Source organism: Lasioglossum baleicum, chromosome 14 (assembly GCF_051020765.1).
Source record: "Lasioglossum baleicum chromosome 14, iyLasBale1, whole genome shotgun sequence".
NCBI lineage: Eukaryota > Metazoa > Arthropoda > Insecta > Hymenoptera > Halictidae > Lasioglossum > Lasioglossum baleicum.
The window spans coordinates 7207067-7233291 of record NC_134942.1 but is presented as its reverse complement, the minus strand read 5'-3'; the positions used below and the strand labels follow the sequence as shown (position 1 = coordinate 7233291).

Genomic DNA, 26225 nt, shown 5'->3' with positions numbered 1-26225 from the left:
CTGATCGAGTTCAGGAGATCGCCTGTCGACTGATCCACGAGACGCTGACCGCCCAGTTCGTTGCATTGTTAGTTTATTATCAATTAATCTTGCATGGCAATCGACACGTAACAATATACATAACACGTTCGCAGATAGTTGAAGAGGAGAGATGGACCTCCCGTGTTCCTATCCTTTTGCTCTCTTTTTCTGAAATTTTACAACGTTGGGAAACTACAGTTTTCTCTCTGTTACGTTCCGCGGTGAAACCAATGATAATTCGCTGCTGATAACGCGACGCTAAGGGCTGCTAAACGTTACGGAGAGAACACTGTACTCGATACAGAGGTTCAGGAAATCGATCATTCGAGATGATCGCGAGGAGAGTCCATCTAGTTGCATACGAATACAAATCTTGTGGTGGTCTGCGCGATAAGTGAACGAGGTTTCCCGTCGGTTTTCCATCTGCCAGTTTCACGAACAATTTTAAAAGTTGCCTTTTGTTATTGTAAAGATTGAAAAACTAAGCTTGGTCCATTGCCAGAGGAAAAATCGACGAGAGCCAGGTTCCGAACAAGTTTTGAATGATTTGTCGCATCCCGTCCGGGCTAGGGGGTTAAAACAAATAATTATTGTCGAGCTGAAATCACTCCGGGAGTGGGAGCTTTCATGCGATCTGGCACATGCGATTAAATAAATAAGTTCCAGTTGCACCCGCGTCCGACTTGGCACCCGTTTCGCCTAATCCTCGAAAATTCGAGTCCGTGAAACACATACAGCTCCGTCGACTTGCCTTCCATAAGTACCAGTACCATCGATTTCACGAAACGGACAGAATCCGTTCGACTACCTCGTCAGGGTTTCTTCGCATCTTTGGTCTAATCCTCGTAGTCCAAAGCGTCGCTTCAAACATTTTTCGAAGATCCGGATTTTCTGAGGATTTATGGGCCTGATACTTATGCACGGCAGCGTCCACAGACAGCCAGGTTTTGCGGAGACCAAGTCGGACAGTTTATGGCGTTTGGCACTGATCCCTAGGCTGGATCTTTGCTGGGGTAGCGCTGTCGAGTCGAAATCCCAAGGAAAAGTAACGAAATAAAACGAAGGCACTGTCGTTATGCGCAGCGAGCGGCTACGGCTCTGCCTGCGAACAGAAAATGGCGTCCGCGTGGAATCTGGCTGAACAAAATCGGTCTCCTCCGAAACTTGGCTTCGCTGTGTCCAGCACTCTGTTCGTAATTAACAATTTTTCACATTCTTGTACTTCATACCATTAAAAAAAATATATAACTCGTGTAATTTTAATTATTTTGACTCGGAAAAAATCACACGTGTACTTCGCACACCGGTGAACACGTGTGCAAAATCCCAGCGCGCGAACGGAAATTAATTGACGAAGTACAAGAACGGTCTCGAGAACCAGAACACACCCGGTCGAGTGCTATTGAACGGAAATTGTTTAATCGAAATTAACCGGCGAATATCGACCTCTGACTCACGTCCAGTGAAAGGAATGTCCCCGCATGGCGCAATCCAGAGAGTTCGTCGAAGACTCGTCACTAGGTCAGCGTTTCATACTCCTCCGATCGCGAGAATGATTACGAAAACCGATCGACCGGCCTACTTTTGCTCCTGCCCGATACCGATCGAACCCACGTCGATCCACACCTTGGAAACAATAGCGTGTTCCGCAACCGCCAATCACAGCGTGCATTTACGTCGAATTTCAACGCTTCAGATTTTTCGTCCGACCACGCGAGAGTTCGAACAAGATGCGAAAGAGAGAAAAATTGTTTCGAACCTGTCCGAGGAAAAAGTCTCTGGCTGAAGTTTCAAAACAGACCACGGAGAAACGAAGACATTCATACGTGTGGGACTCGATTTCCAACCGATTATGTATTCAGCAGTAATTCGGTCCACTGCACCCGGGATACCTTGAAACCAATATCGCCTCGATCACTGCGATCGGTTTTTTCCCTCGATCTCTCTCTCTCGGTTGCGACACAGAAGCGACAGCGCGCCGATGAAACGTGATTAACATCGTTCGCGCAAGATTTTCCATACCTACGTCCGTTTATTGCCGTTCGACTACAACTCGTCGCCGCTTTTTGCGGCTTTCTGAAGGAAATTGCGGCGCGAACTTAATTAACCGAGTTCTGGAGGCTGCCGAATGGAATGCCGCCGTTGCACCGATTATCGCAGCCTTTCCATTGATAGTCCGACAAGTTTACGGGAGGGTCGGGACGCTAGAAAGTCCCGGGGACGAAAACTGAGAACGTTCATACTCGAGCGTGATTTAGCTACGATTTTCTGCTCGTTGAATTATTTATGAACATGACTGCGTCTCCGTTGGCAGTCTGTGAACTGTACGGCGCGATTGAAATGTTGGAAAGTTCGAAACACGAGTGAACAAGGAAAATCCGAAGAAAGTTGGAGACTCGATTTGTTACAGGATTTTTCGTTTGTCGAAGTGCATCGCGCGAGTCCGCAAGTAAATTAGGTCTCGACCCGAGTTAGTCATGGGCGAGAGGAAACCTGCAGTTGCGAAACGCGTAACCGGCTGACATCGACCACGAATCAATGATAATCAAGCCTAATTGCGCATGCATACGCGACGATGGCAATGAGTATTCGTCGGTGCATGAGAGAACGAGTCTGCGGTCGCTTTCGCAACGGTGTCCGAGCAAACATGGCCGCCCGGAGCCGGTCCTAAAAAGATTCGGTCTTAATTATTCGAGGACTGGTCCCGCCGAGATCTTGTGCGAACATTCACCGAGCCGGTTGATCGATTTATCGATTTGTCGAAACAGCATTAACGTTTATCCACGTTCACCGATATTCTGCTAAATCACCGTTTCATATTTTACATCAGTGCATTGCAACGTCGAGCAGATTCTCCCGTTCAAGGTCCCCGAAAAGATTAAGCCGCGTCCTAATTACACTCGCTTAATTATCTGGAACGCGTCCGAAACCGTCCGATGCCGCCGCGGAGCGTCATTACATCAGCGTTGCTCCCGGAATTCGTTCCCACGGCATCAACTCGCATAATCGCTCGCATCTCGTCGAGATGTCCTACCATCGCAACCGCAAAAATTGCGCAGAGTGTGTGCAATTTATTTAATGAAACTGAAAAGACGTAATCTTTGAAACTCGAACGGAACTTTGCTCCCGGAGCAATCTTCGAACGGGAATATTCGCTGTCGCTTTCGACGGGGGCCAGGCCGGTGCCCTACGGAGCCATCTACGTATTAATCACGTTTTTCCCTGTGTCGCGTAATTTTTTCCTTCCCACGTAATTACGATTAACGCTCGCGTTCTCACGGGCTCTCTCGGTAGGAATTTAAATCGCCGTCGTGTTACCGGGGAGGCTGCTCTCTAAAATTAATTAGCCGGTGGAAGCGACACAATTTTCGTTTCGTAAATTCTTGTTCTCGGGAATGAACCTGTCGAACAGGTAGCTCGACGTGTATCGCTAACGGTATCCGGCGCGCCGCGATTCGCGGGTCTTTTATGCAAACGTTACTTCCGCTGACTAGGAAATGGAATAAACTAATGAATAGACGACGCTCTTTCCCGCGCCGTAAATTATTTACCGGCGCGCGGCGACAGGTGATATTTTTACGAGTGTGAATTATGTGTTCTGTTTCTACGGGCAACTCGGTGAACGTTCGTCGAAGGATCGACGGATCAACAGGTTCAAGCCTCGTCTCCATATCAAGCGAACCGTCTAGAAAAGACCGACACGTTTTCTCGGCCGTGCCTCGTCCCCTAACGAGCTTCAGCCATTAGAACGATCTCGGCTGGGCGACAATCATTCGAGTTTAATTAGTCGGCTCGTACACCGGAAGACCGTCAGCAACGTGGACTTTCGTTTCCGCGAGTCTTCCTAATAATTCACCGAGGATTTTTCACTCGTGGACCAGCATAAACTACAAGACAAACAAATCTCTCTCTCTCGCGAAACATCTTCAGCCAAATTTTACGACGCGAATAAATTAACGAAATTCCTCGGAACCTCTCTTCTGCATCTTGTTAAACGTTGCGTCAGTGTCCAAAGTTTTCTCTAGACAAGCTAGATTTGCATTGCAAACGACAGAGATCGAAAACAGGTTTCAACCATTTTCTATTGGACCGTGCAGGTGTGGACACAGGGGCTAAGTTACCTTGCGAAATCTCTAACAGAAACGAAATATTTTAATACACTCGAAATTAAAATACTCGATTGATCCCTCAATTAACCTTCGGTTACTCGCACTTCATTATCTACGTAACTGTTTACATGGAGCTTCATATGACTCCGACACATAAATCAATTTTTATCCAGTAAAATAATTGTTTATGCTTGAAACGCTAAATTTAATGTTCTCAGATTGTACGTACTGCATGCGAGCAATTCAAAGTTAAGCTTAACAACATTGGATCGAAATTGAGCTTCTAAGATTGAATCCACACTATTTCTGATTCGACGAACGAGTGGCTCATAAGTAGACTGCGGATTTCACGTGTTTATAACAAACTCGAATTATTCTCAACCTAATTTCGCACGAAGATCCGCAGTCTACTGCTACGCAAAAAATTCGAAGCCTCGACGGATTCAATTTTACTAGAAAACGGTCCGGTTTTCGCAAGGTCTCAGCCTCGAATTCGAGCCGGTCTGCCAGGATCGAGGTCAGGGCTAGAAACCGGTGAGGAGGATGAGGCCGGGTGCCCGGGTTTTTGCGTTGATTTTCCTACTCTTCTGGTTCCTGGAATCGAAAGCCACCGGAGAACCAGTCCCACAGACTCGGACCTTAAACCTTATCAGAGCCATTCCACCGATCGGCGATTTTCCACGCGGACACGGCCGAACGAACGGGTCCGAGAGACAATCCTCCCGGCCCTGTTATCTATACATCGATACCGAGTCCTTTAAATCACCTGTACGCATATCATCGTAACCTAGAACATCCCTATATCCGCACTTCCGAATCGTTCTGCGCGAAACTACGATCGACGAAGCTACAATCAACGGGGAAAAATCGTTCACTGCGATCCACCTGAAGCGACTGAACGGGCCATTGTTCACGATCCGTGACACCTGGCGACGCGTTCTGGCGGCTTAACGAGGCCGGGGCCTGGGCAACGGCTGCTGATGATGGGAGTATCCGGTCCTGGAGTTAGCCTGGGGCAGCGTTCTCTCCGGGCTGTCGTCCAGGCTGAGGCCGGCTACCAGTTGTGCGATCTCTCTGTCCTTCTTCTCCTCCTTGGGCAGAGCGTTGCCGTTCTGGCCGCTGAACCCTAGAGAGGCCAGACTGCCGTGGCTCCTGCTGCGGTGCTCCGCGCGGATGCTGTACGAGAACGCTCTCTCGTTCAGGTGGCCCTTCCGCCGGTAGATCCCGGTGCCAAACCGGGACTCGTTCTCGGGACTGTCTCCAGCTGTACGGTTCATCTCCGCGGTGGTTAGGTCAGCGTGAGAAGCGGCTAGTCTCCTGGACGCTCCCAAAGTCGAGGTGTCAGCATCAGGGTGTTGTCTCCTGCTCCTGTTCCCAGCAGTCCCGTAGGTGCCAGCCGGATACATGGCAGCTGCTGGTGGAGGTGGAGGCACCACCGGCAGTGGAGCATATACTGGAACTATGGGCGCAGCAGCTGGAATTGGCCTGAGTCCTCGAGGATGATGGTGAGCCTTCCTAGGGAGCGTTGCAGCGGGTACTAACAGAACTGGCGCTGGTCTGGCTAGAGTGCCAGCGACGGATCGACTGCTTGGTGGCAGGGGATGAGGATGATAATGCTGCTGTCTGACAGGGTGGCCCAGAGTGTGGTGCCCGTGACCGTTCGTGTATATCCCCTGGTGCATTTGAGGATGGAGATGCGGCTGTTGCAATGGATCCTCGTGAGAGTTTCTGTTTTTCAGCTTCTTCAGCTTCTTGTTCGCTTTCCTGCGGACAGACGAGGACGACGACTCTTCTAGCAACAATGGCTGCGAGGGTGGTGGCGGTGGTGGTGGCGGGGGAGGAGGAGCAATCAGCTGACGCGGCCTGGACCCTTTGGTGCTCCTCAGGGTGCCTTGTTCTTGATAGAGACCGTCTACCTCGTCTCGACCCCGGGCCCAGACTTTATGATTCTCGTCGCCGTTGTAAAGGCTCAGGTCGTCCGTCGAGGTCGTGTCCAAACGGTTCGCTTGCGGACTGTCCAAAGTGGTGCTGGACCCCCCTAGGGTGTGGTACAGGCTGTTATTCGAAGGATGGTTGTTCGTCACGCCGTTGGTGGTTGCCGCAGACGGGTCCAGGCCTTTCGCGTAGCTGCTGTCGGCGTACGCGTGGAAGCAACACCTGACCAGGGCGTTGGCCGCCATGTCTCTCTTGCAGATGAACGCATGACACTCGAGCACCTTGATCCCGGTGGTGCGTCGCAACACGGCGGCGAACAGGGGCGGGTGATTGGCGCTGGGCGTCCTGGCGAACGGAGAGTCCAACGGCAAGAACCTCGTGTTCGAGGAGTCCCCGCTTCCGCCTTTCACGTGTCGAACAGCGGCGCAGTAGTGCAGCGCCTCGATCGGGAAGAACCTGGTCACCTTCTTGCGATGCTCGTCCACGTTCTCCAGCAGCAGACCGTTGCTCCAGACACTCAGCCAGGAATCGATCCCGCGAGCACCCAACGCGCCCTGTTCGGGGTACAGCTCTCTCAATGGCTCCTGCACACCCAGGAGACCTTCTTTGCTCGCGTGCGGCACCGAGCTGCCCAGGTAAAGGACCCTGCAGCGACAGTACGGTGTCGCCGTGTCCTGATTAGCGCCCCTCATGTTTCCCAACAGCAGAGTCAAACTCGAAACTCAACGAGACACAGCCACCCGAGTGAGAAAGGAGCCCCGATGAAACCGAGACGGGTCGTGCGCGATCCGGAAACAGCTAGAACCGAGCCAGACAACACCCGAAGAAGCATCGAACAACACCGGCGCGACGAGGACGAGAAGCGCACACGCGAGACAGAGACGGCTCCTCCAGACAGAGACCCGGTGAATTCACTTCACTCGCGATTACGCAGTCACTTTCCAGTCGGACGTTGCAAAATACGCGTGCGTGGACGTCGAGGAGAGCCGCTCTCGGCTCTATTTCGCAGCAGCTGTAGCCGCCACTCGCCCGAGATCGGCGTCAGGCCATTATGGCCGCCTTCTGACGGGCCTTATCCCCACTCCGGCCGTTCGAGTTGGCCCCCCTACCCTCTGCCACAGCTAACAGGCCTAAGTGTTCGCAGGTCGGGTTCTTTCCTCCGGTCGTCTCTCCCCTCTTTCTCTCTCTACCGGCGACGTTCTCCGGGCCGCTTCCCCCACTCTGCCGGCCGCCAGGCCCAGGTCTCCTCCTGAGGTATGCGGTGCGCGCAGTGGCGTCGTCGTTCGCCCGGTCGCCCCTCACCTCCACGTGCACTGGGACCGACAGGTACACACCCGGCACACACCGAGAAACAGCACACGAACACGCCCGAGAGACCCGAGAGAGCTGGAATTCAAGGGGCCCGCCGAGCGGCGTGTCGGCGCTGCTGGAATCCAGAGGCGCGGCCGCAGGCGTCAGCCACGCGAGCCGTCGTCTCCGACGTTCCTGCGAGCCTCATCGGCTCTCGAGAGAATCGTTTCGGTCGCGGACCCCCCGTTCCCGCGAGTCCCTTCAACCAGGGCCTCTCGGCGATCCTCTTCCTCGATCCTCTTCCTCGATTCAAGAACGCACGGGCTCGCGCAGATGGCGCTGCAGAGACTTCCTCAGGTCGCTGCTCCAGGGCCCACTGATCTTTCGTGGATCTTCCTCGCCCCTGTGTCAACGCAACCACTCTTTCTCAACACAACGAGACACGCTGCTCTACGTGGACCCTTTAGTCAGACTACCGAACGCGCACCACTGCCAGCGGGACACCGAGTTACGACCGCCTCTACGCTCCTCTCAAGACTGAAGACCCAAGCAACGCGTGAGACTCCGGCGATCCGAGCCCCACCACCACTCACCCGCGGGTCCCTCTCTTTCTCCCACCATCCTCTCCCTCGCTCTCAGACCTTCTTTCTCTCTCTCTCTCTCTCTCTCTGTTACTCGACGCCTCGGCACTCCCTGGCTCTCGACGTGTCGCCGTACCTGCCTCGGGAACCCTTCGCCCGATGGGGTGTCTGGAATTGTGCCGAGGGAAATGGGCATTCTTAGGCTGATTTTATGGAGGAACGCTAATGGCTCTCGCGATTTTTTCTTTTTGCACCTCGGGTGATGCAACCGTGCGTCTTGTCGTCGCTACCACCTCCTCCTCCTCCTCCTCGCCGTCCCTCGTTAATTGACGCGCCGGGAAAAGCTACTTGCTTTCCTGCACGGCGACGCTCGAGAGAGGCTTTTCATCAGCGTCGCTCTGCTCCTCCGTGCAGCCGACCAAACGGCCGAGAGATATTCCGCTGCGATTTTCTCCGGAGGACGAGCCGACCTCGGTTACTTTCGTTTTAGGCGCTCGGCCTTTCGGAGGACTGTGCGAAAGGTGCCTCGAACGGAGTTGCGAGGATTGTAAGTAGTGTTTTCATTCATATGGGCTGCTGATTAATCAGATTCTTTTAGAGACGAAGCTGTGTAAAGTGTCTGAATGTGGCCTTGTTATTTTTACGAAGCAGCACTAACCAGTCTTCAGTGTTTAACGTTTCCAGTGTTAATTCAGTTTGCTGCTCTGGATGAAAATTCACAAGTACTGGCTGCGTCGTTTTGATTATACCCTTTTATCCACTGCTGTAAAAATAATTAAAAATATTGCATCGTTTTAATTATACCCTTTTATCCACAGCTGTAAAAATAATTAAAAATATTGCAGACTCCTACGGTCTGGACCGGAGTTTCTAAAGACATTATCTACCATAAACACAATACAACAATAGCTCTAATATCGCAGATTCTAGGAGATACGCTCCTACCCAGTCCTCAGTGTTTAAACATCTCCGCTAGCAGCGTCGTTTTAATTATACCCTTTTATCCTCTGCTACAAAAATTATTCAAAAATATTGCAGATTCCAGCGGCCTGGACCAGGATTTCTAAAGACTCCCAGCTGCGAACAGTCTGTTCCCGTTGCTCCCGTTCATTCTCTACCGTAAACACAATACAACAATAGCTCTAATATCGCAGATTCTAGGAGATACGCTCCTCGTTAAGGAAAAACGCGGATTACTTATCCGTGTACGTTTACGGAGGCTGACGAAGCGAATTCAATTAAAACCAGCGCACCGTTTTCATCGCTAATTCTCCGTCCGAGTCCATACTGATGCTTATCCCTCGCTGGTTCGTTAACAAACTCCCGTCCCAGTTTAATTGTCACGCTTTCGGCTTCGTTCATCGTTGTCCCGTGAATCGACGGGATCTTCCACCTAGGATAGAGTCTAATTAAACGCCTAGCCATCCTCGAAGAAGCTGTCTGTGTCGGTTATCGATCGGTCCTCGAGGGAGCTGTTCCCAGCAGACTCTCCGAGAGTCTTGGTATACAGAAGACGCTAACGAACCCGTACTACTTTCTTTTCACGCGTTACGTCCGATCTAATCGGTCCCGATTAAAATTGTAAATGGACCCGGCTGCCCGAGACGGACTGACGCCTTCCCGACGCTTCTCCGCGTAATTACGAAAAACTTCGGTCGGCTCAGCCTCCTGCAATTACTGAGAAAAGCGTCTGATCATTGCTTAACTCTCGTCCGTCTCTCGTATCGGTTTGACACAATTTTCTCGAAATAAGTTATATTCTTGTTAATTGTAGGTAAAGTTTCCCGAAACTTCGTAACTTTTGTTTTTTCTAATGCGGAACGGATAAACGAAAAACTTAAGATGTAAATGGTAACTCGTCAATTTTAATAAAAAAACATTTCGACGCTATGAGTGCCAACTAAGGAGCCCCAAGGTACTATAAAATCAAATTGAATGAATGAGATATTGAAATGTTGTCATTTGGAGTTTGAAGTAACGGCAAGAAAGTAATTTCGGAATTTCGAGGTGAAATGAAACCCGATTTTCTTATTCAATATGTAGCTGTCGCAGCTCTATGGAAATAGCCAGACTTTATCAAGCTATCAGAAAATGAAAAATAGTTGATCGATTAAAGTTCATTGCTGAAAGAAATTTTTATTACACCTTAAAATACCGAAACTACTTTCTTGCCAAGCCAATATTTAGAAGAATGGTCTCAGCATCATGAATCTTAACATTCCAATGTTTATTTCATTCAGCTCGATGTTATGGTACTTAGAGCCTGGAAAATGCGAGATTCTTCGGGTTCTGCAGTTTGTGCGATACCCGGCAATTACGAGATCGAAATCAACGATTGCGAGTCTTTAATTTCAATGGAACGCACGTCGACTCGCGGGAGCAGAGCGCGTGTCGCGTTTCATTCGAAGAAATTACGCGGTCGAAACGCTGATTTCCTGGTTTCCGTCGGTGTCAGCGAACCGTGCTGCTGAAACGTCCACAGTTGCGCAACAAATATTCGCGATTTCGCGTTCGGAACCACGCGGCGATCAGCGGACGACCAGACGAGACGCGGCGACCTGGAGACCTCGAATCGGCTTCTGTCAAAAGAGAATCGCACGCATTCAGGTCTACCGCGGAATGGGCATAGTCTGCGACCTATAAAAACCGCACCGGCAAGCAGGTGCGCAGGTGAATGTTCACCCGAGGCCCGCCGGTCTACCTGGCCCCAGGAACAAACTTTCGGGCCCCGAAATCTCGATTTTCAGAAAACCTCGAAATCAGCAATTGTTACTTAGACGATTAAAAATTAATATTTACACCGTGCCAAATTGCAGTTGCTCAGTTTCGTAATAAATGCATCTGCAATCTAGCAATCAAGAAGTTCACGAATTCTCTCAGGCGTCTAAGACTGCAACTTTCTACAAAATGGAAGTCCTGAAGGAGCAAAACCGACGGATTTCGACAGGATCAGCGAAGCTATTCGAATTGGAGACGGTCGGGGTTTTGCGACGGAAAGTCCGGTGTTCGCTGCAAAAGATTGTCATGCACCGACGCTTTGTACATCGTGACCGATATTCTTGTTGGCCGGAGGAAGGCTTTTTATCGGAGCGAAGCCATCTGAAGCCGGCGGAACGGTATCGAAAAATGTGTCGGCGTTCTTACAGCGCAGCAGCGGCGGCGTGCGCGGAGAGTTTCAAATTATCCGTATCGGGATCGTGGATTTTTTCAGGACACCGGGTTTCGCCGGGCCCCCTCTGATGAATTTTTATGGCGACGTTCCCCTTAGATCGCCTTAGGTTGCCTTACGGGTAACGCGACCGCGGAAAAAGGAAACAAGCGACCGGTGTCCCGGCCGTCGTTAACCCGGAAAAAGAGAAAGAAGATTGCCAAGTGTTTTGAAAGCTTTCCCCGCCACCTCCAGACCGGTATTGCTCCTTTACCGGAAGTACCGCACTGTGGAATTTCTTTGTGGGCTCGCGCGCGCGGTTCTTGGTAAAAGTTTGTCACCGATCTCCAATTCCCCATTAAATATAAACATCGTGGTGGAGCATCAATAGGTTACCAGCACAATGAACTTATTACTAAACATTTATCTCCATACCCATGAAATTTAAATGTTTAATCTTCGAGTGAATGTAAATGAAATGAGACTGACGAAAAATGGGCCAAGCATCCGGAGCCTTGGAACAGCATAATGTTACGGTACTGTCAGCATCGTGTGGGTCTCTCGAAAAATATTCGGAGCACAATTAGAAGGGAATGTGTGGAAATCAATTCGGGAAAGCTCGTCGGTGCTTTGATATTCAAAGATGAATAGGAATGGACCGATTAGTGGACGAACGGTGAAATTACGAAATGGTTAGAGGGGAGAGGAATTCCTGGCGAAGATGGCGGACGATCATGAGGCCCATAGCTTCTGGATTCCCCGTGATTAACGTGACGACGACCCACTGACCCACTCGTACCTCGGTTTCAGGAATCCATAATTTGGAATGCAACCTAGCACTCATTGTCAGAAAATAAATAAATATTCAAGTCCCTATGATGGCCGGAGAAAATTACACAGTAATCACAACTATAGCCAAGCCTGAAACATAAACCACAGACTTCATCCTACACAGAGCAAAATGAAGATACAAATCGAGGATCTAACTCTGAAGACACCATCCACACAGAAGAATTCGAATAACACGAAACCTCAGAAGATCGATCCCAGAGAGAAATAAAAAGAGATTGTTGTTCGGCGAATTCCTGTCGCGACCAGAAGGAACCGGTGATTTCAACGATTCGCAGTCGTCCTTCGGATAAGCGGTTAGGTTCCATTTCCTCGGATCGAAGTGCCCCGATAGCTTCGAGGACCTGGATCCGACTATTTGCATACTAATGCGCCATCACGGAGATCCTTCGGCCCGGAATGCACTTGTGTTTTTGGGATTCCTTCAGGCCCGGACTGCGTGGAATGCGTTTTTTTTTCAGCGATAGAAACACACTGCGAATGCAACGGGATAAAATTAGAATTCCCGTCGAATCTTCGGAGACAGAAAACAAAATACGTTTTCGAGAGACTTGAATTTCAGAATAAATCTCAACATTGTGTGTAAAGCTGTGTCCACACCGAAGCGGACTTGTTAAGGAGTCCAAGAAGAACGAGACATCTTGTACGGCTTTAGGATATCGCGTGCTATCTTGGTTCATACATATAAAAGGACGAACTTGTGGGATAATGGGATAACAACATGATGGACGAGCTAATCGTCGAAGATTTTCCGAAGAATCGTTTTCCTGGCGACTGGAGGAACAATCGCCGCTCCTGTTCACGTTCCACTTTCGACCGCACGTCCGACCGTAGCAGAATTTACTCGAAACGTGCGAGAGGCATGCGAAACGTTTCGCGGACCGTTTCCCAGTACGAAATTCTCGGCATTGGGCCACGGTCAGGGTCTTCGGTCACGCGAGCTGATCCTCCGTTGCGTTTTCTGGCTTCGAAGGGCGTCCGCTTCGCAGGATTCTGCTCCCCTTCTTGTCCTGGCGACCCTTCAACAACTAATTACACAGGGAACGTCATCCTCCTGTCCTTGGGCCCTCAATTTAATCTAGAGAAGTCGTAGAAACTCGGAGGCCCCCAGGAAACTTTGTCGTTGCCTGTCACTGAAGAATCTTAAACGGCAAACAAAACATTTTACAATTTTATGTTGTCCAATTTTTATGAATTACTGCAATAAATAGAGTTACATACTGATCACTAGACTGCGGATAAAACACAGTATACTAGATTAGAAAAACTTAAGAATATTGCAATGTTGTTTTCAACGTAACAAAGTCGTTAAGGGATGAAATCACGCTTATATTAACTTGCCGTGTTGTTGTTGTTGAATGCGTCAAATCTTGTAATCGAATTTTAAAGCTCTTCCCATAGTCCAATATTGCTGAAATTTTGTATACACACTTGCTTCCGATGACAATAAAAGTAGAAAATAAAATATATAAAAGAACCTGTTAAAAACCACGCTTTTACTATTTTAACAATTATTCTCCTTTTTAGTGCATTTAATATAAGCGTGGTTTTTACAGTTTTTTTTATATATATTTTATTCCTGCTTCCCACAATCAATGCAGAATATTTTTATTTTGCATAAAGATCCACTACTGATCACCATGGACTTATTTTTGCCGAGGATTTTTGATTGATTAGGAGGCAGCTCGAGGATGACTCCAGCTGCTTTCTACGCTCGGCTCGTGCCGGAGATATGTCTATTCGAAAGTTCTATGCAAATCAGTTCGGGGTCGAGCGACGCCCGCAAACACTTATGGATTCCGATGAACACGCATGGATCTTCTCCAGAGTCTGTTCACCCGGCAGAGATGTCCGCTGCCAACTGGCATTCCATCTTCTGGCGACGCGCTTTCTTTCGTCTTGGACTCCTCTCGGCAGATCCTCGGCGAGAAAGTCTGTCAGGTGTTAAAAATAAGGGTGGCCGACGTAACGCACATTCTTCCGGAGAGATTGCCTCCATCTGCGGATTACGTGAGCGCACGTTCGACCGCGGGCAACGCGTTAATTCGCTGAAATTGATCAACGTTCGTCCGCCGCTAATCGGAATCCGAAACTTCCGGCAAGTCGATTTCTGCCGCCTCGCTTTCGTTTCATAATTTCCACTTTTCAAGCGGATTCGTCATTATCTCCGTTGGTTATCGATGCTAATTATTCACTGCAATCATTTCAGAACAGCTCGCTGGAAAAACGCAGACATAAATATCCGCGGACGGGTTACTAATTCTTTTGCGTCCGTACAAAACGCTGCTGGATCTTCGGAATATTATATGCTAATGTTATGAAAATTTGCGGGATGGTATCATTAAATGATTTCTTTTCAGAAGAAGTTAACGGACCTTGCGCAATTTTTCTTCGGTAATTAACCTAGAAGGCCTGACGCTAACGGCCTTCAATTTTCATGATTTAGTTCTATCATATAAATGCTAATTCACTGGACGTGTTTCTAAGTCCGACCAGAGCAAAATGTTTCGAAGAATTTAATTAGATATCTGTTGAGGAAATGTGACGGTTGATTTCTGTAAATCGATCACAGAATGTTTACAAAGCAATTCGTGATTGCAGTGGAGATTTCAATGCTCGCGCCCGTCGAAGACATGTCCGCGCACGCATTGAAATCTCCGACCGATTAGAATAACGGGAGACAGCGGCGTTAGGAAGAGAGATGAGGTGTGTTGGTAGCATAGCGGTTCACTTTTACTAATGCGGTCTGCCAGGGCCCCCTCGTCTTGCCAATCTAACGGGTGTTCGTCGATAAGATATTCCTTTCGGTAATCAAGCCCCCATTAACATCCACAAATCCGGCCGAGACTAATTCCCTGACCAGTCGCGTGATTTTTTGTTTATATTCCTCCCAAGACGGATGCGTCTGACGGTTTTACGGCTCGTTCTTTGCTAACCTAATTTTATTCTACATATTTTTTAACCTCGTTCTTTGAGCTCAGCGTTTATCCTCAATATGATCGAATCTTCAAGCAATAGAAATACAAATGCTTCAGAAAAATTGTTCTAGTTGTCAGTGGGCAAGGACAACTATTATACAAAGAACAATTGGTCATTTGGTCAAGATTCGTTTCAATTTCACAGCAAGTGCGCTTACGAAAGTCACCTGCTACGGGCAATTAAGACCGTGATTGTGCAAGATTAACCCAGCTGCTCTCATAATTAAATAGCACGCTTTTACAGATAATTGCCGCGAATTATACAGCAATAGACATCGAGTTGATCGACAGATTCCCTCGTTAGTCTTGAAGAAAATTAATTGGGCTCGACCTTCGTGAAACTCGGAGCCTCGAGGTCCTCCATGGATTAATTGCAACCAATCGCGAGCTGCATTCAGTACGCGGAGCGCATTCCATCCCCTGTTAACTTCGATCGAAACGAATGGCGAGTCGGGACTCGACGAACAGTTACAAAGTCGTTTCTCGAATGAAGCTCCCTTTCCGGCACTCGAACCGATGCGTGCACGATTAAATGCAGTCGATTACCACATCTAAACTTCGACACTCCGCTCTCTTGCTAAGGAATTCCCATTGATTCCCTGCTTGAACCTCGTCCAAAAAATTCCGTATTCGAAGAGACCTCGATCCTGATCGAAATATTTCGTTTGCGGAATCTGCTGCCTAGGAATTCCACGAATTCGACTTCGAGAAAGAGAGAGACGAGGAATATATTCATAAGCGAGTACCGGAGGTGAAACTAGAAAAATTCTTTCTCGTACGCGCATCGGGAGCAACGGAACTTCCGACACGGAGTATCCGCTTTTCCGTCACGTAGCTCTGCCTTTAGATAGGCAACGGGTCGTAGCCTGCAGTACAATACATCGACGTGCCTATTGAAGGCACAGCCGACGACGTCGACGCGCGGAACCCATGCGAAAGCAGGTCTGGATGACGTGCAGTTCCGAGAGCGAATCGTGCACCCATTCAAATTCCTTTTCCGACCTTTTCACAGTGCCCAGTCTCACCTGGCTCTCCGAGAAAACGCGCCTCACAGAGACCCACAACCATAACTCTCCCATAACGTAACCAGGCGCCCCGATTTTTGCTTCAGCATTGTGGCTGCAAAAAGTACATTTACGAACTGTGATGTGTTTGAAATTCTAAATTCACACGCCCTACGATAAACACGCGGAGAACGATGCTGAACGGAGTAGCAACAAATAAAGCATAAAAGGAACATGAAGAATACAAAGTAAAAGTCTTGAGAAATCGAGAGAAGGGGAAGCCCGATGAATGAAGACGCAACGCCATTGAGCTTTCACGGATTTTCGAAGAGGGTATTGTAAGAGGTTTCGCGACTCGCCGGAGCCAGGCGAATTTTCCCATGAATTTTTGCGAGAGAGCCGCGTTTGCGTAACGCTTGTGAATCGTATCGAGACGCGAATTTCCTAACCGCACAATGGCTGGCATTTAACGGAGGAGCTCGGAGAGCACGTGAGCATAAAGGCAACGCGAGGCCCGTGAGACCCTCTATAACAGGTCACTGCCATCGAGAGAAGCGAGGCAGGTTCGCAGCACCGAGTCCCTTTATGGTAGAAGGGGATCCACTTTGCTCCTGTACGGGTCTGCGGACGCGAACTCGCTCCGGTTATTTCTTTAATCCGCGAATCTGTTTCTCTCACGGCTCGAATACGACACAGTGTCATAGACATCGATGGTTTTTCCGCGACTGAGTTTCCTGCTCGCTCGCGATCCTGCGGAATTGCTTCTTCCAGCCGGAATTCATTTTTTAAAAGCCTTCTCAGGATCCTCTGATCCAGTAACATTTTATATGAATGCCTCTTCTATTCCCGCACGCGAAGTGTTAAAAATCGAAGAATCAATTAAACTGATAGCGCACAATGCAGCTAATTCGCGTTCACATTCCCTCGTACACGCTCTGCAGTTCCCACGTGATTTCTCCATTTTATTACCTTTCTTAGGAACGTTATATCTCCGGCTGCTATTACCAACAATCTTGCGCGTTTATAGCTCGAGTTAATCTTTACAGTACAAAAGTTTGACCGTAGGAAACCTGCAGCAATTACACACACAATTGATGAAACATAATTCTGTACTGCACTAGCAACTAAAAAGCGACTGCTCCGATATACGCTCTCAACTGGCCCCTGGAGCAGGCAACCACAGAGCTGCCTCTCTCGATGACAATTCGGTTCCCCGAGGCAGCTCCCTGCTCGGAATGCGCGACGGTACTTTTTCGCAACGGTAATCAAATTTCTGAATTTCATTAGACTCGCGACCGTGCGAATTTCATTGCACGCGACAACCATACCCATCGCCGAGCCACGGTACCGTTCCCCTGTGTCGCTTCGCTGTTCTAACGGTCGCACACGCTCGATCCAGCGCGGAATGAAGCAACGTTCCACGCGATTACAGGCTTCGTCGCCGAGGAAGAGGGGAGCCTGACAACTTCCTACGAGCTGTCTCTCATGCGTTTCACGGTGGTCGAAATCCCCGAGCCGGGAAAAAATCCCTCGGTACCAAAGTAACCCATTAACCCCGAGCAAACTGTTAGGTCAGCGTTTCCTGGTGCTTTAAATTAGCAATTTCAATACTCGCATTTGTGGTACCACTTTCTCAAAATTTGTCTACAAAAATTGAAAATTGCATAAACATCCGCAGTCTATTAATGAGGGTTTCCTTGGAGGATAGTACCGTTTTAGAAACTCCGTGTTATTATTCGCGAAGTCGTGAGTACACACGGTATGAAATAAGATTGGCTGTTTGCTATTGAAAAGAGTATTTCACCGATCGCTTCTCTCGCAGCTGCGTTGCGCAACGCAGTCTTCAGGCGATTGCGAAATTCCTCGTTGTCCCCGAGAACCGAGGATAACCGCAGAGCAACCGAGCTATGTTCGAAATCGAAAGAATATTATTTATTATTGCGACGCTGAAATTTGAGAAAATTTCTAATTTTAAAGATTTGAATTTTGAAGCCGCACGGCAGGGGGCACGCGATCGAATCGGAAAAGAAACGAAACGAAAGATGGTCGAGCAGATTTATTGGCTCCGAGCGGCATGACTTTCTATTCATTTGTTATTCTCGCAACAAACTATAGACACACCGAGAAACAATGCAAACCAGCCACTTCCTGCTCCGTTAACCATGAAAGCAATTTAACGAGCTGCCGTACGTGATCCGTCTCGACGTGTGCCGGCGCCTTATCACAGTTTCGGAGTTGTTCGGAACTGTGCTAATCAATTGGGACGCACTTCGACGTTGATCCGATCACGAAATTGATTACGCTGCAGGGACGCATCGATCCTGCAATAAACCAACAAACTTCTAACTCCTTGCCTACCATTTTTCTCACGGCTGAAATGTTTAAAAAGTGCACACTTGACAGACTTTGTGTAAAATCATCATTGCGATTGATTTAATTTAAGTTTCGTAAAAGATTAATTCAAATTCCCTCTGAAAGTATAGTAGCAAAAATAAAATCTTTTACGATGAACCAAAATTTAGATCTGAACTATTCTCACAACAGTGGAAGAATCGTGTTAATCGATTCGAAGAGAACGCTTCGCAGCACTATTCGTAAGGGATAGAGTAGCCTTAATGCGCGGCGATTAAGATTCAATTAAACGAGAAAGTCATTGCGAGGTAGCCGGAGAAAGGCTTCGGGTTCCAGTGACCTAACTCTGCGAGCAACGTCTTCAATTTCTCATCCGACGGGCTCTCGGGAGGAGAAAAAAAACGCGGGCGGATAATTAATCGCGAAACGCCGGTTTCCTTTTTCAGAGCGTAAATTATAATAAAACCGCCGGTACGGCTTCCAAAATAGAGCGAGCGCGCCAACCGAAGCGTCCAACCAGAAAATTGCGCATACTTTGCGACGGTCGACAACGCGTGCAGATTCTTCAAGCAAAAAGCTGGTTAAATATAGCAGATGTTGGTAAAATTTTTTCGGTTTGCCGGTTGGAAGAGAATACGGCGTGGAACGTGACAGTGGGCAGAGAAATACAAAGGGAAATAAGATACGTCGGAGAGCAACTGCATAATGCAGCTCGAAATGCGTCTCTAGCAACATGAAACATTTATTGCACGGTCCCCTGGGACTCGTAGAGCGCGCATATTCAGGCGCGATTGCTTTTCAACGTGCCACGAATTTGTAAACTGAACTTTTGCGGTGTCTACGTCGGTTGGGGTGGATTATTGCTCCATGGGGCACAGCATTGGCCCCGCCGAATCGAGAGTAACGTGGCCACGCCCACTAGGGGCGAACTAGATGCGGAGAGATCGACATATACACACCTCTTTCGCAAGATCGAAAGTCTCCTCTTTCCTCTAACGACATCTGCCTTGGAGCATTCGCCCCAGGGACTGATCAAAGTGATCATTGGCCACGCCTACTATTAGCACACTCGATCATATCATTTTGTGTAAAAATTCGAACGGGTGGAACAGAAAGAACGAACGTGTATTGTTATTAACCGTTATTATTGTTACTGTTACTGTCAGTGTTACTGCTGCTTATTATTCCTATCGTTATCGTTAGTCTGGCATCCGGCGCATAACAATATAATGCACGCAGTCGCGTTCGAAAGTTAACAAGCGATCCCCGCCACGGGAATCTCGGTCCACGACGCAACGAAACACGCGAGTACAAGATGAATAATAAATTTGCAATCTCCACACGCGTCACCTGACTGGGCGCAGCATTCGCGACGTCGGTTCAAGGCGTAACGAAAGTCCTCCGGCGACTCCCAATGGCTGGGGTGATTTGTTCGCAACGAGAAAAATCACTAGATTCGCTGACATTCTCCTCTCTCATCGGAAACTTAAAAAACTAATTAAATGCATAACATTCCTTCTCTGGTCCGCAAGTCTAGCTATCGTTCCACTAAAACAGACCTCGAAATTACGAGAACCTGACGTCTGTTGGAGGAGCCACAGGAGCATAATGGGCAGGGCCGAGCGATTGACCAGTAGGAATTGGCGGGAGGGACCGGAGAGACGTGGTGGGAGGGAGAAACTCGACTACGATTGGCTCAGCGAACCGATGGCGGCCTCTGGGAGACGATGGGCGGTGCCAGGCTCCGCCCACTTCTCCCTCCTAGCTTGAGCATACGCGTTAGAGACCTACACTTCCGTCGGTACAGATATAACCGATTAATTAAATAATTTATTAGTTAACAACGAGCGGACAGTGCTCAGTACGGATGAAGTGCTGCCAAACCGAGTCTTGGCGGCTCGGCGTAGCTGTGACGGTATCTACCGGGGGTGGGCACAATCTCCAGGGGCGGTCTTGCGCTTTCCCGGTCCAATCCTGGGTATCTTTCGTGCTCCGAGAGCTCCTGGTACGTTGTGGCCCTGGCTCGCACCTTCTCTCGAATCTCTCGGACGTGTGCTCGGTCCCGGAAGTCGCGCAGCTGTTGGCAGAAAATGGTTGCAAGTCAATATTTTCATTCTTCGTCAAATTTACAGGATTTCTAATCTTTTGTACAAGATGATCCAAAAGTCACTATACCGTTTTAGGATGAAACAACTATTTTTTTAAAATTCTCATTTATTTTTGTGTAAACAAATTTATATTTTAAATGATCCAGTATCTTTGGGAACACCATATACTACATCTACTCGCTCTCGGTATGGAAACCGAATACATAAAAATATTTAGGACTTCGGTTAGTACAATTTAACGATTTTTAAACCAATTTCCAAAGATCTTTTTGTTAAGGCCAGAGGATATAACAGCAAATTTCCGCGATTGGTTCCTTGATCTTTCAATCGTAGACGTGCTAGTGAACAACAGAGCAGCAAAAGTCACCGAAAGGCTAGCAGGACACTCCCTCGCCTGTATCGAGTGAACCGGTGATTAGCATTGCAGCGAGAGCCGCAGCCGTTCTCGTGGAAAGTGCGCGTTCGTGCAAGAACTAGAAGCTGTACGCTTTCCGAGAAGATCTCTGGCTGTTGTTCTCGTTTTGCACTTTCCAAGAACGATTTTCGATTGCACTATACTATGACGCAACTCGGGATCTCAGTAAAAGCATCTGGTATATGAACAAAGATATGAATAATTTGTGACGAAGAAAATATAGTTTAGAATATAGTTCACAAGCCGAGCAAATAAATACGAATAATGTGTGAGAATGAAAATATGGTTTGATAGATGTCTCGCTAATCCATGCAGAATTTACTGCGCCAATCCGAGCGATTTGTTGGATAGGTTCTTCGCATAAAAATGATACACTGAACAAAGAAACTGAACGAATAAATCCGAATAATGTGTGAGAAAGAAAATATGGTTTGATAGGTGTCTCGCTAATCCGTGGAGGATTTGCTGCGCTAATCCGAGCGAGTGGTTGGATAGGTTCCGAGAGTGGAGGGACCTTGAGGAACGCTCGCGAAGCAGAACAGCTCGCCACGAGAGGAATCAATGACCCTTACTTCTCTCGGATCGACGACGTTCCTTTGATCTCGGAAGTCCCGTCCAACCGACGGGTTTTCGTAGAAGCTCCGCGGCCGGGGCCTCGAGACCTCTTGCTCCGGTGGGCGTTCCATCGCATAATGATGGGTTCGCGGCCGCGGCCGGCCCCGGTAAGGGATATCGTTCTCCCGTTCCGATACTTCCGAATGATTTCGTCTGATCAGGTGCTCGTGCCCAGTTGTTGAACTATTCACGAGCGGATGGTGCCGGCCCGGCTGATCCTCGTGCGCCTGCCTCGCCGACTCGACCCTGTCGCACACAAACCAACCAAATTATTATCATCCTCCTGACAGTCTCATTATTACATCTTAATGCAAAATAAAAATTTTCGATCTCGACTGCCAGAAACTGGAGTAAAATAGACATTTATTTTCTTTCTTAATGTGTTCAATAGGTTGAAAATAATATAACAGCATTTTCAAATTCTTCCAATATTTTTACTTTTTAAATTGCACCTACTCGTTTTTGTAAAACGAGAAAGAAAAAATTGAATTATTCGAGGTCGGAAGAAATGTTTAATTTTTGGTAACATTGATTCACCGAGGAGTCGCAACAAGATTTCGTTGCATTGTTTAATTTTCGTACGCACTCGGCTGTGGTCAGGTCCATCGTACAGCTAACGCAGAAATGATGAGATCGCGATCGTATTTTTGCAAGGGACGACCAGTTGTTATTAGAAAGTGCAACAGACCGCCTCCGGCGGTCGATCCAATTCCTCAGGGTTAAACGGTAGCGCGACTCGGTTTTATGAACGCGTCTGTCGATCTCTTTTGCCCGGCATTCCATAAGCGACTATTTTTCTGGTCCCTTTCTCGATGTGCTGTTGAATAGAAACCGGGGGCAGCGTTCCCGGACAGCTTTTACTCGAGATTGACACCGGTGATTGCTGGCCCAAAACGAATGCCGCCGCGCAACAAGAAAAACAGTCGCGCACGGGCGTAACACTAGTTTCAAACTAGTCGATCGGGTCGGCTCGGGAGAAAATTAAGTGGAACCGCGGTGTTTCATTCACGGGAGTCCGCTTTTTCTCGATTAGAAAACGAATCTGACCAGGCCGACGAAGGTCTTGGGACTTTCTTGCGACATTGGGACTACCGGTGCATCGATGCAGTTCCTCACTTCACTGAAACGTACGAGTTCTTGCCACCTTTCCATCCACTACTCTCCATTTAACGAATAAAACTTATTTCAAAGCTTGAAGCTCCAATTTCACCCCAATAATAAGTATGAGAGAATAATAAAAATGTGGAAATCAATGTGCTGAACGGACAAGCAACAATTCTGCGTTTAATGAATAAGTAAAATATTGAATGGCTGGTTTTTAAAATTTTAGATGATCTACTTACACTAGGTTCAACAAGTTGATCAAGACTCATATCGAATAAATAATATCAGAAAATGTTGGAAATTCGCGTGAAAGAAAACGGCTAGGATTTTAAGATGTTTTGTTCGAAGGAGGCCCAGCATAAATAGCATGAGATCATGAAAAGCAGCAGTCTCGGGATGATGTTTGCTAGTCTCGGAGCAGTGTAAGGATACCCGGATCGCGGTCGAAGCCGATTTTTCGCTTGTTCCGAAAGAGAACAAGAGAAAAGAGAAGGTAAACGTTCCGGCGCAGCGGTACGGCGGGAGAAAGATTCGCGCGCTTTACCTGTGAACGGGATGACTTTCAACTTCTCTCTGCCTGGAAAGGACAGGCCTGGCGATCGCCTCTCTCTCCATGGCTCTGAACATCTCCTTGGCGTCCTGAAATCTCTCCCTGGGACTGGTCACCTCGCCGGGACTCATTCTGGGCTGGTATTGGGGGCTTGGCGAACGTTGCCTGAATTCCGGTGCCCTGCGGCTCCTGTTGCAGCCCGGCGAAACGCCTCGGGTCATTTGGCTGGTCAGTCTTTCCGGGCTCCTTGGCAGTCGAGGCAACGTTAGGCTCGTTGTCGTCGTCTCTGCCTCCGGCAGGTAGTCCTCCGTTGCTGCCCCCCAGTCGTCGTCTGAAAACCGCCGGACATCGTTATACATATCTGTTCCATTAAATGCACGTACTTCATTTATGAAATTATGAATTAGAAGAGGAAAATGAATATCGCTAGTCTCGTTTATTAACTGGGTGATCGTGGGCGTCATGTGAATTGAGCCATTCAATGCAAAAAGCTGCAGTTGATAATTGGATAATGAGAAGACCCAGATCGAAATGGAATCTTGCTGATCGGAGTGAACGTAGGCGTACAATGAATATCAATATTCTTGTAGGAGATGATTAATGACGAAGACGTTCTGATTGTAGGAAACCAGGCCGAGCTGCAATCGATTGAGACATGATCCTCGAAGATTCCAATGCCACGACGCTGTTAAACATCTGGTTATATGGATAGGGTATCGATGAGAGAACTATGAATGTTTAAGAACATCTTCTAACAGGTCCAATTACGGTTTGTCTCTCTGCTAGGTGCCGAAGGTACCAGCGAGGAATTACGAGGCTGGGAAAATCGAGGGACAGAGGGGACTCGAAGTTTCCCCGGAGGTTCCCGAGCGGTGGTCTCTCCACTGCGTTCTCCGGTTGCAAGAGGTTGATTGAGACAATGAGCACCGGTAACCCCGATACGGGGCCCGTCCGCAACCGCGGAAAGAGAGGAAAGAGACCAGCAGGACTCTCGACAAGGTAACCGGCCGCGTAACCGCGCGGTTTCTCTTTTATCGGGCAACGGGATGAAGAGGTCGCCGCGTTGCGAGGTCCGAATAGAAGCTGGAAACGGGTGAAAGAGTGCCTCGGGGCTGTGGGCCGAGAATGCGGAACTTAACTACCCGGTGACCTCCCACGAGGTCGGCTCCGAGAGACGCGAATTCAATCTGGTCCCCGAGCTGAAACACGTCTACGAGGCTCATCTTCGGCGTCGTCGATGGTTTCCAGACGTTTCTCGGGTATCATGGTGATTATAATGTGACGAGACGCCTCGCGCGACCGACTGCCAGCACTCCCGCATGGAAATGCGCCTTTCGAGAGCTCCTTTGCGCAATAATCGGGAACGTGGAACACGTCAAGCCGTGGGGGGAGACGGAATGCCGTTGCGCGCGCGCGCGCGCGAACGCCAGCGCTAGGTAAAAGTTAAAAGGCAAAGAGCCTGGGATCTTCTTAATATCATCGTAATGCAACCTCCTCGGAGGCCGTGAGGCACCGGTTCGTTGCAAGTTCTCTGTTTTGATGACGTACAGCCGGTTTCGGTGCGCGTGACACGTATCAGGAGAAATTGTTGGCTATTCGTGGATGTTGCGTCGCGTCGTCCAAGTGCTAACAATGATCTACATACTGTCCTCTAGAGAAAATGTCTTCCTTGATTCTTGACATTTCACCGCTTCGAAGCGCCTTCGTCCGACAAAACATTTCGCGTCACACTCGAGCATTTAGCAAATTAATTAAACACGAAGACACATTTTGTAAATGTGGAAATCGTTTTCAGCTATAATTTTGACTTGATACCCCACAATGCTAGAAACGTACGTTCTGCCTATACTTCCACAGGCTAACAATTAGTAATAAGAAAATTTTCGTTTAACAGAGGTTTTTGACCCCGAGCAAGACACATTTTCCACGGCAGTGATCGGCGCGATAGAGACCAGAACGGATCATGCACCGTTCAGAGCAGTGTAGTTCACCTATCCGTGGATAAATGTTACGGATCCGGATCGTGCATGTCGCGCGAAAGATCGGATCACGAAGATCGACGCGATCGAGACGGCGGGCACCGGTGAACCCGGCACCGTTTGGGCCATTTCATGGTTGTAGCATGATGAGGGCAGAGACGAGGAGGGAAGAAGAGTGTTGGCGGCGGCGGCGGCGCGGTTGCCCAACGAGGCGATAAATTAATTCGACTAATCGGCCCGTGGAATCTGGGAAGCTTCGAGGATAGTTTCACGCGACGTATCGCGCGGCGCGTGGCACCGATACATAAACGCGAATCGCGAGCGGGCAAAGTGTGCCATATCGCGGCGGGCTTCTATACGCCGAGGCGGGGGCGGAGGAGACACGGCGCTTATATGGAGATACGAACGTGGAAATCGTGATCGTTGCACCGTGGTGCATCGTGTCCCCGAGACACCTGTTGCGGAACGGGTTCTTCCTTGTCCGGCGAAAGACGAATGATATAACGCGGTCCCGGTCGCTCACGATTTTGTTTCTGCTCGCTCGATGGCCACCGACCGTTGCCGATCCACGCTTTCCTCGCGGCGTTCTCCATTTTATGGAGAACGAGACCAATCCGCGCTCTTCCAATCTTCTCGTCAATGCTTTTCTGGACAATTGCTGCACGAGGTAATTGCTGTTCGTACAATAAATTTACTGGGAAATTTCCTGTGGCAACCAGAATTAATTTTTCAGGACTTCGTTATTCGAGACTTCGAGAACATTTATACAAGAAATTTGGATTGAACCTACTTCGCAACACAGTTACTTCCACTAATAAATCTTTGTCCTGGGTATGCACACGTCGAAGTCGAAGTAGACGATGTAGGACAGTTTTCTCTCCTGCATTTGTATTCGAGGCTTGAGCTTCTTCCGAGTCTTCGAAGACTCTGGGGACTTGCGAATTTGTTCTACGGGTTTGATTTAGAGAGTTCCCGATTTCACTTATCAACAGCCTTGACAAGGCCTCCATTCCCGCAGGTTCAAGAACTTTCCTCTGTTATTATTCAAATTACCAACATTCCACACACCGGCTGATATTGATATTCAAATCATCCATGTTCCAGTATTTGATACTTTCGTTCCCATCTCTGCAGGTTAAGGCTATCGACAAAATGGCGCCGGTAGTCGCCTAACAGTTTCTCAGAAA

The 26225-nt window shown here is 48.5% G+C and overlaps 2 protein-coding genes across 4 annotated transcripts in view; both read right to left on the bottom strand.

Annotated features, from left to right (window-relative positions):
• Window positions 1-56: 56 nt before the first annotated feature.
• LOC143216037 (uncharacterized) lies at window positions 57-7955 on the bottom strand. The gene has a single exon (XM_076438775.1). It carries the CDS (start codon window positions 6755-6757, stop codon window positions 5078-5080), a length of 1680 nt encoding a protein of 559 aa, XP_076294890.1. The 5' UTR covers window positions 6758-7955; the 3' UTR covers window positions 57-5077.
• Window positions 7956-19393: 11438 nt separating this feature from the next.
• The window catches only part of LOC143216036 (uncharacterized), a 29112-nt gene continuing 22280 nt past the window's right edge, over window positions 19394-26225 (bottom strand). For all 3 annotated transcript variants that reach the window (XM_076438772.1, XM_076438771.1, XM_076438773.1), the window contains exons 6-8: window positions 23054-23390; window positions 21363-21651; window positions 19394-20344 (exon numbers count right to left, since the gene is read on the bottom strand). In XM_076438772.1, the coding sequence (XP_076294887.1) occupies window positions 20126-20344; window positions 21363-21651; window positions 23054-23390 (845 nt within the window). In that variant the 3' untranslated portion in view covers window positions 19394-20125. The remainder of the gene's footprint in view (window positions 20345-21362; window positions 21652-23053; window positions 23391-26225) is intronic.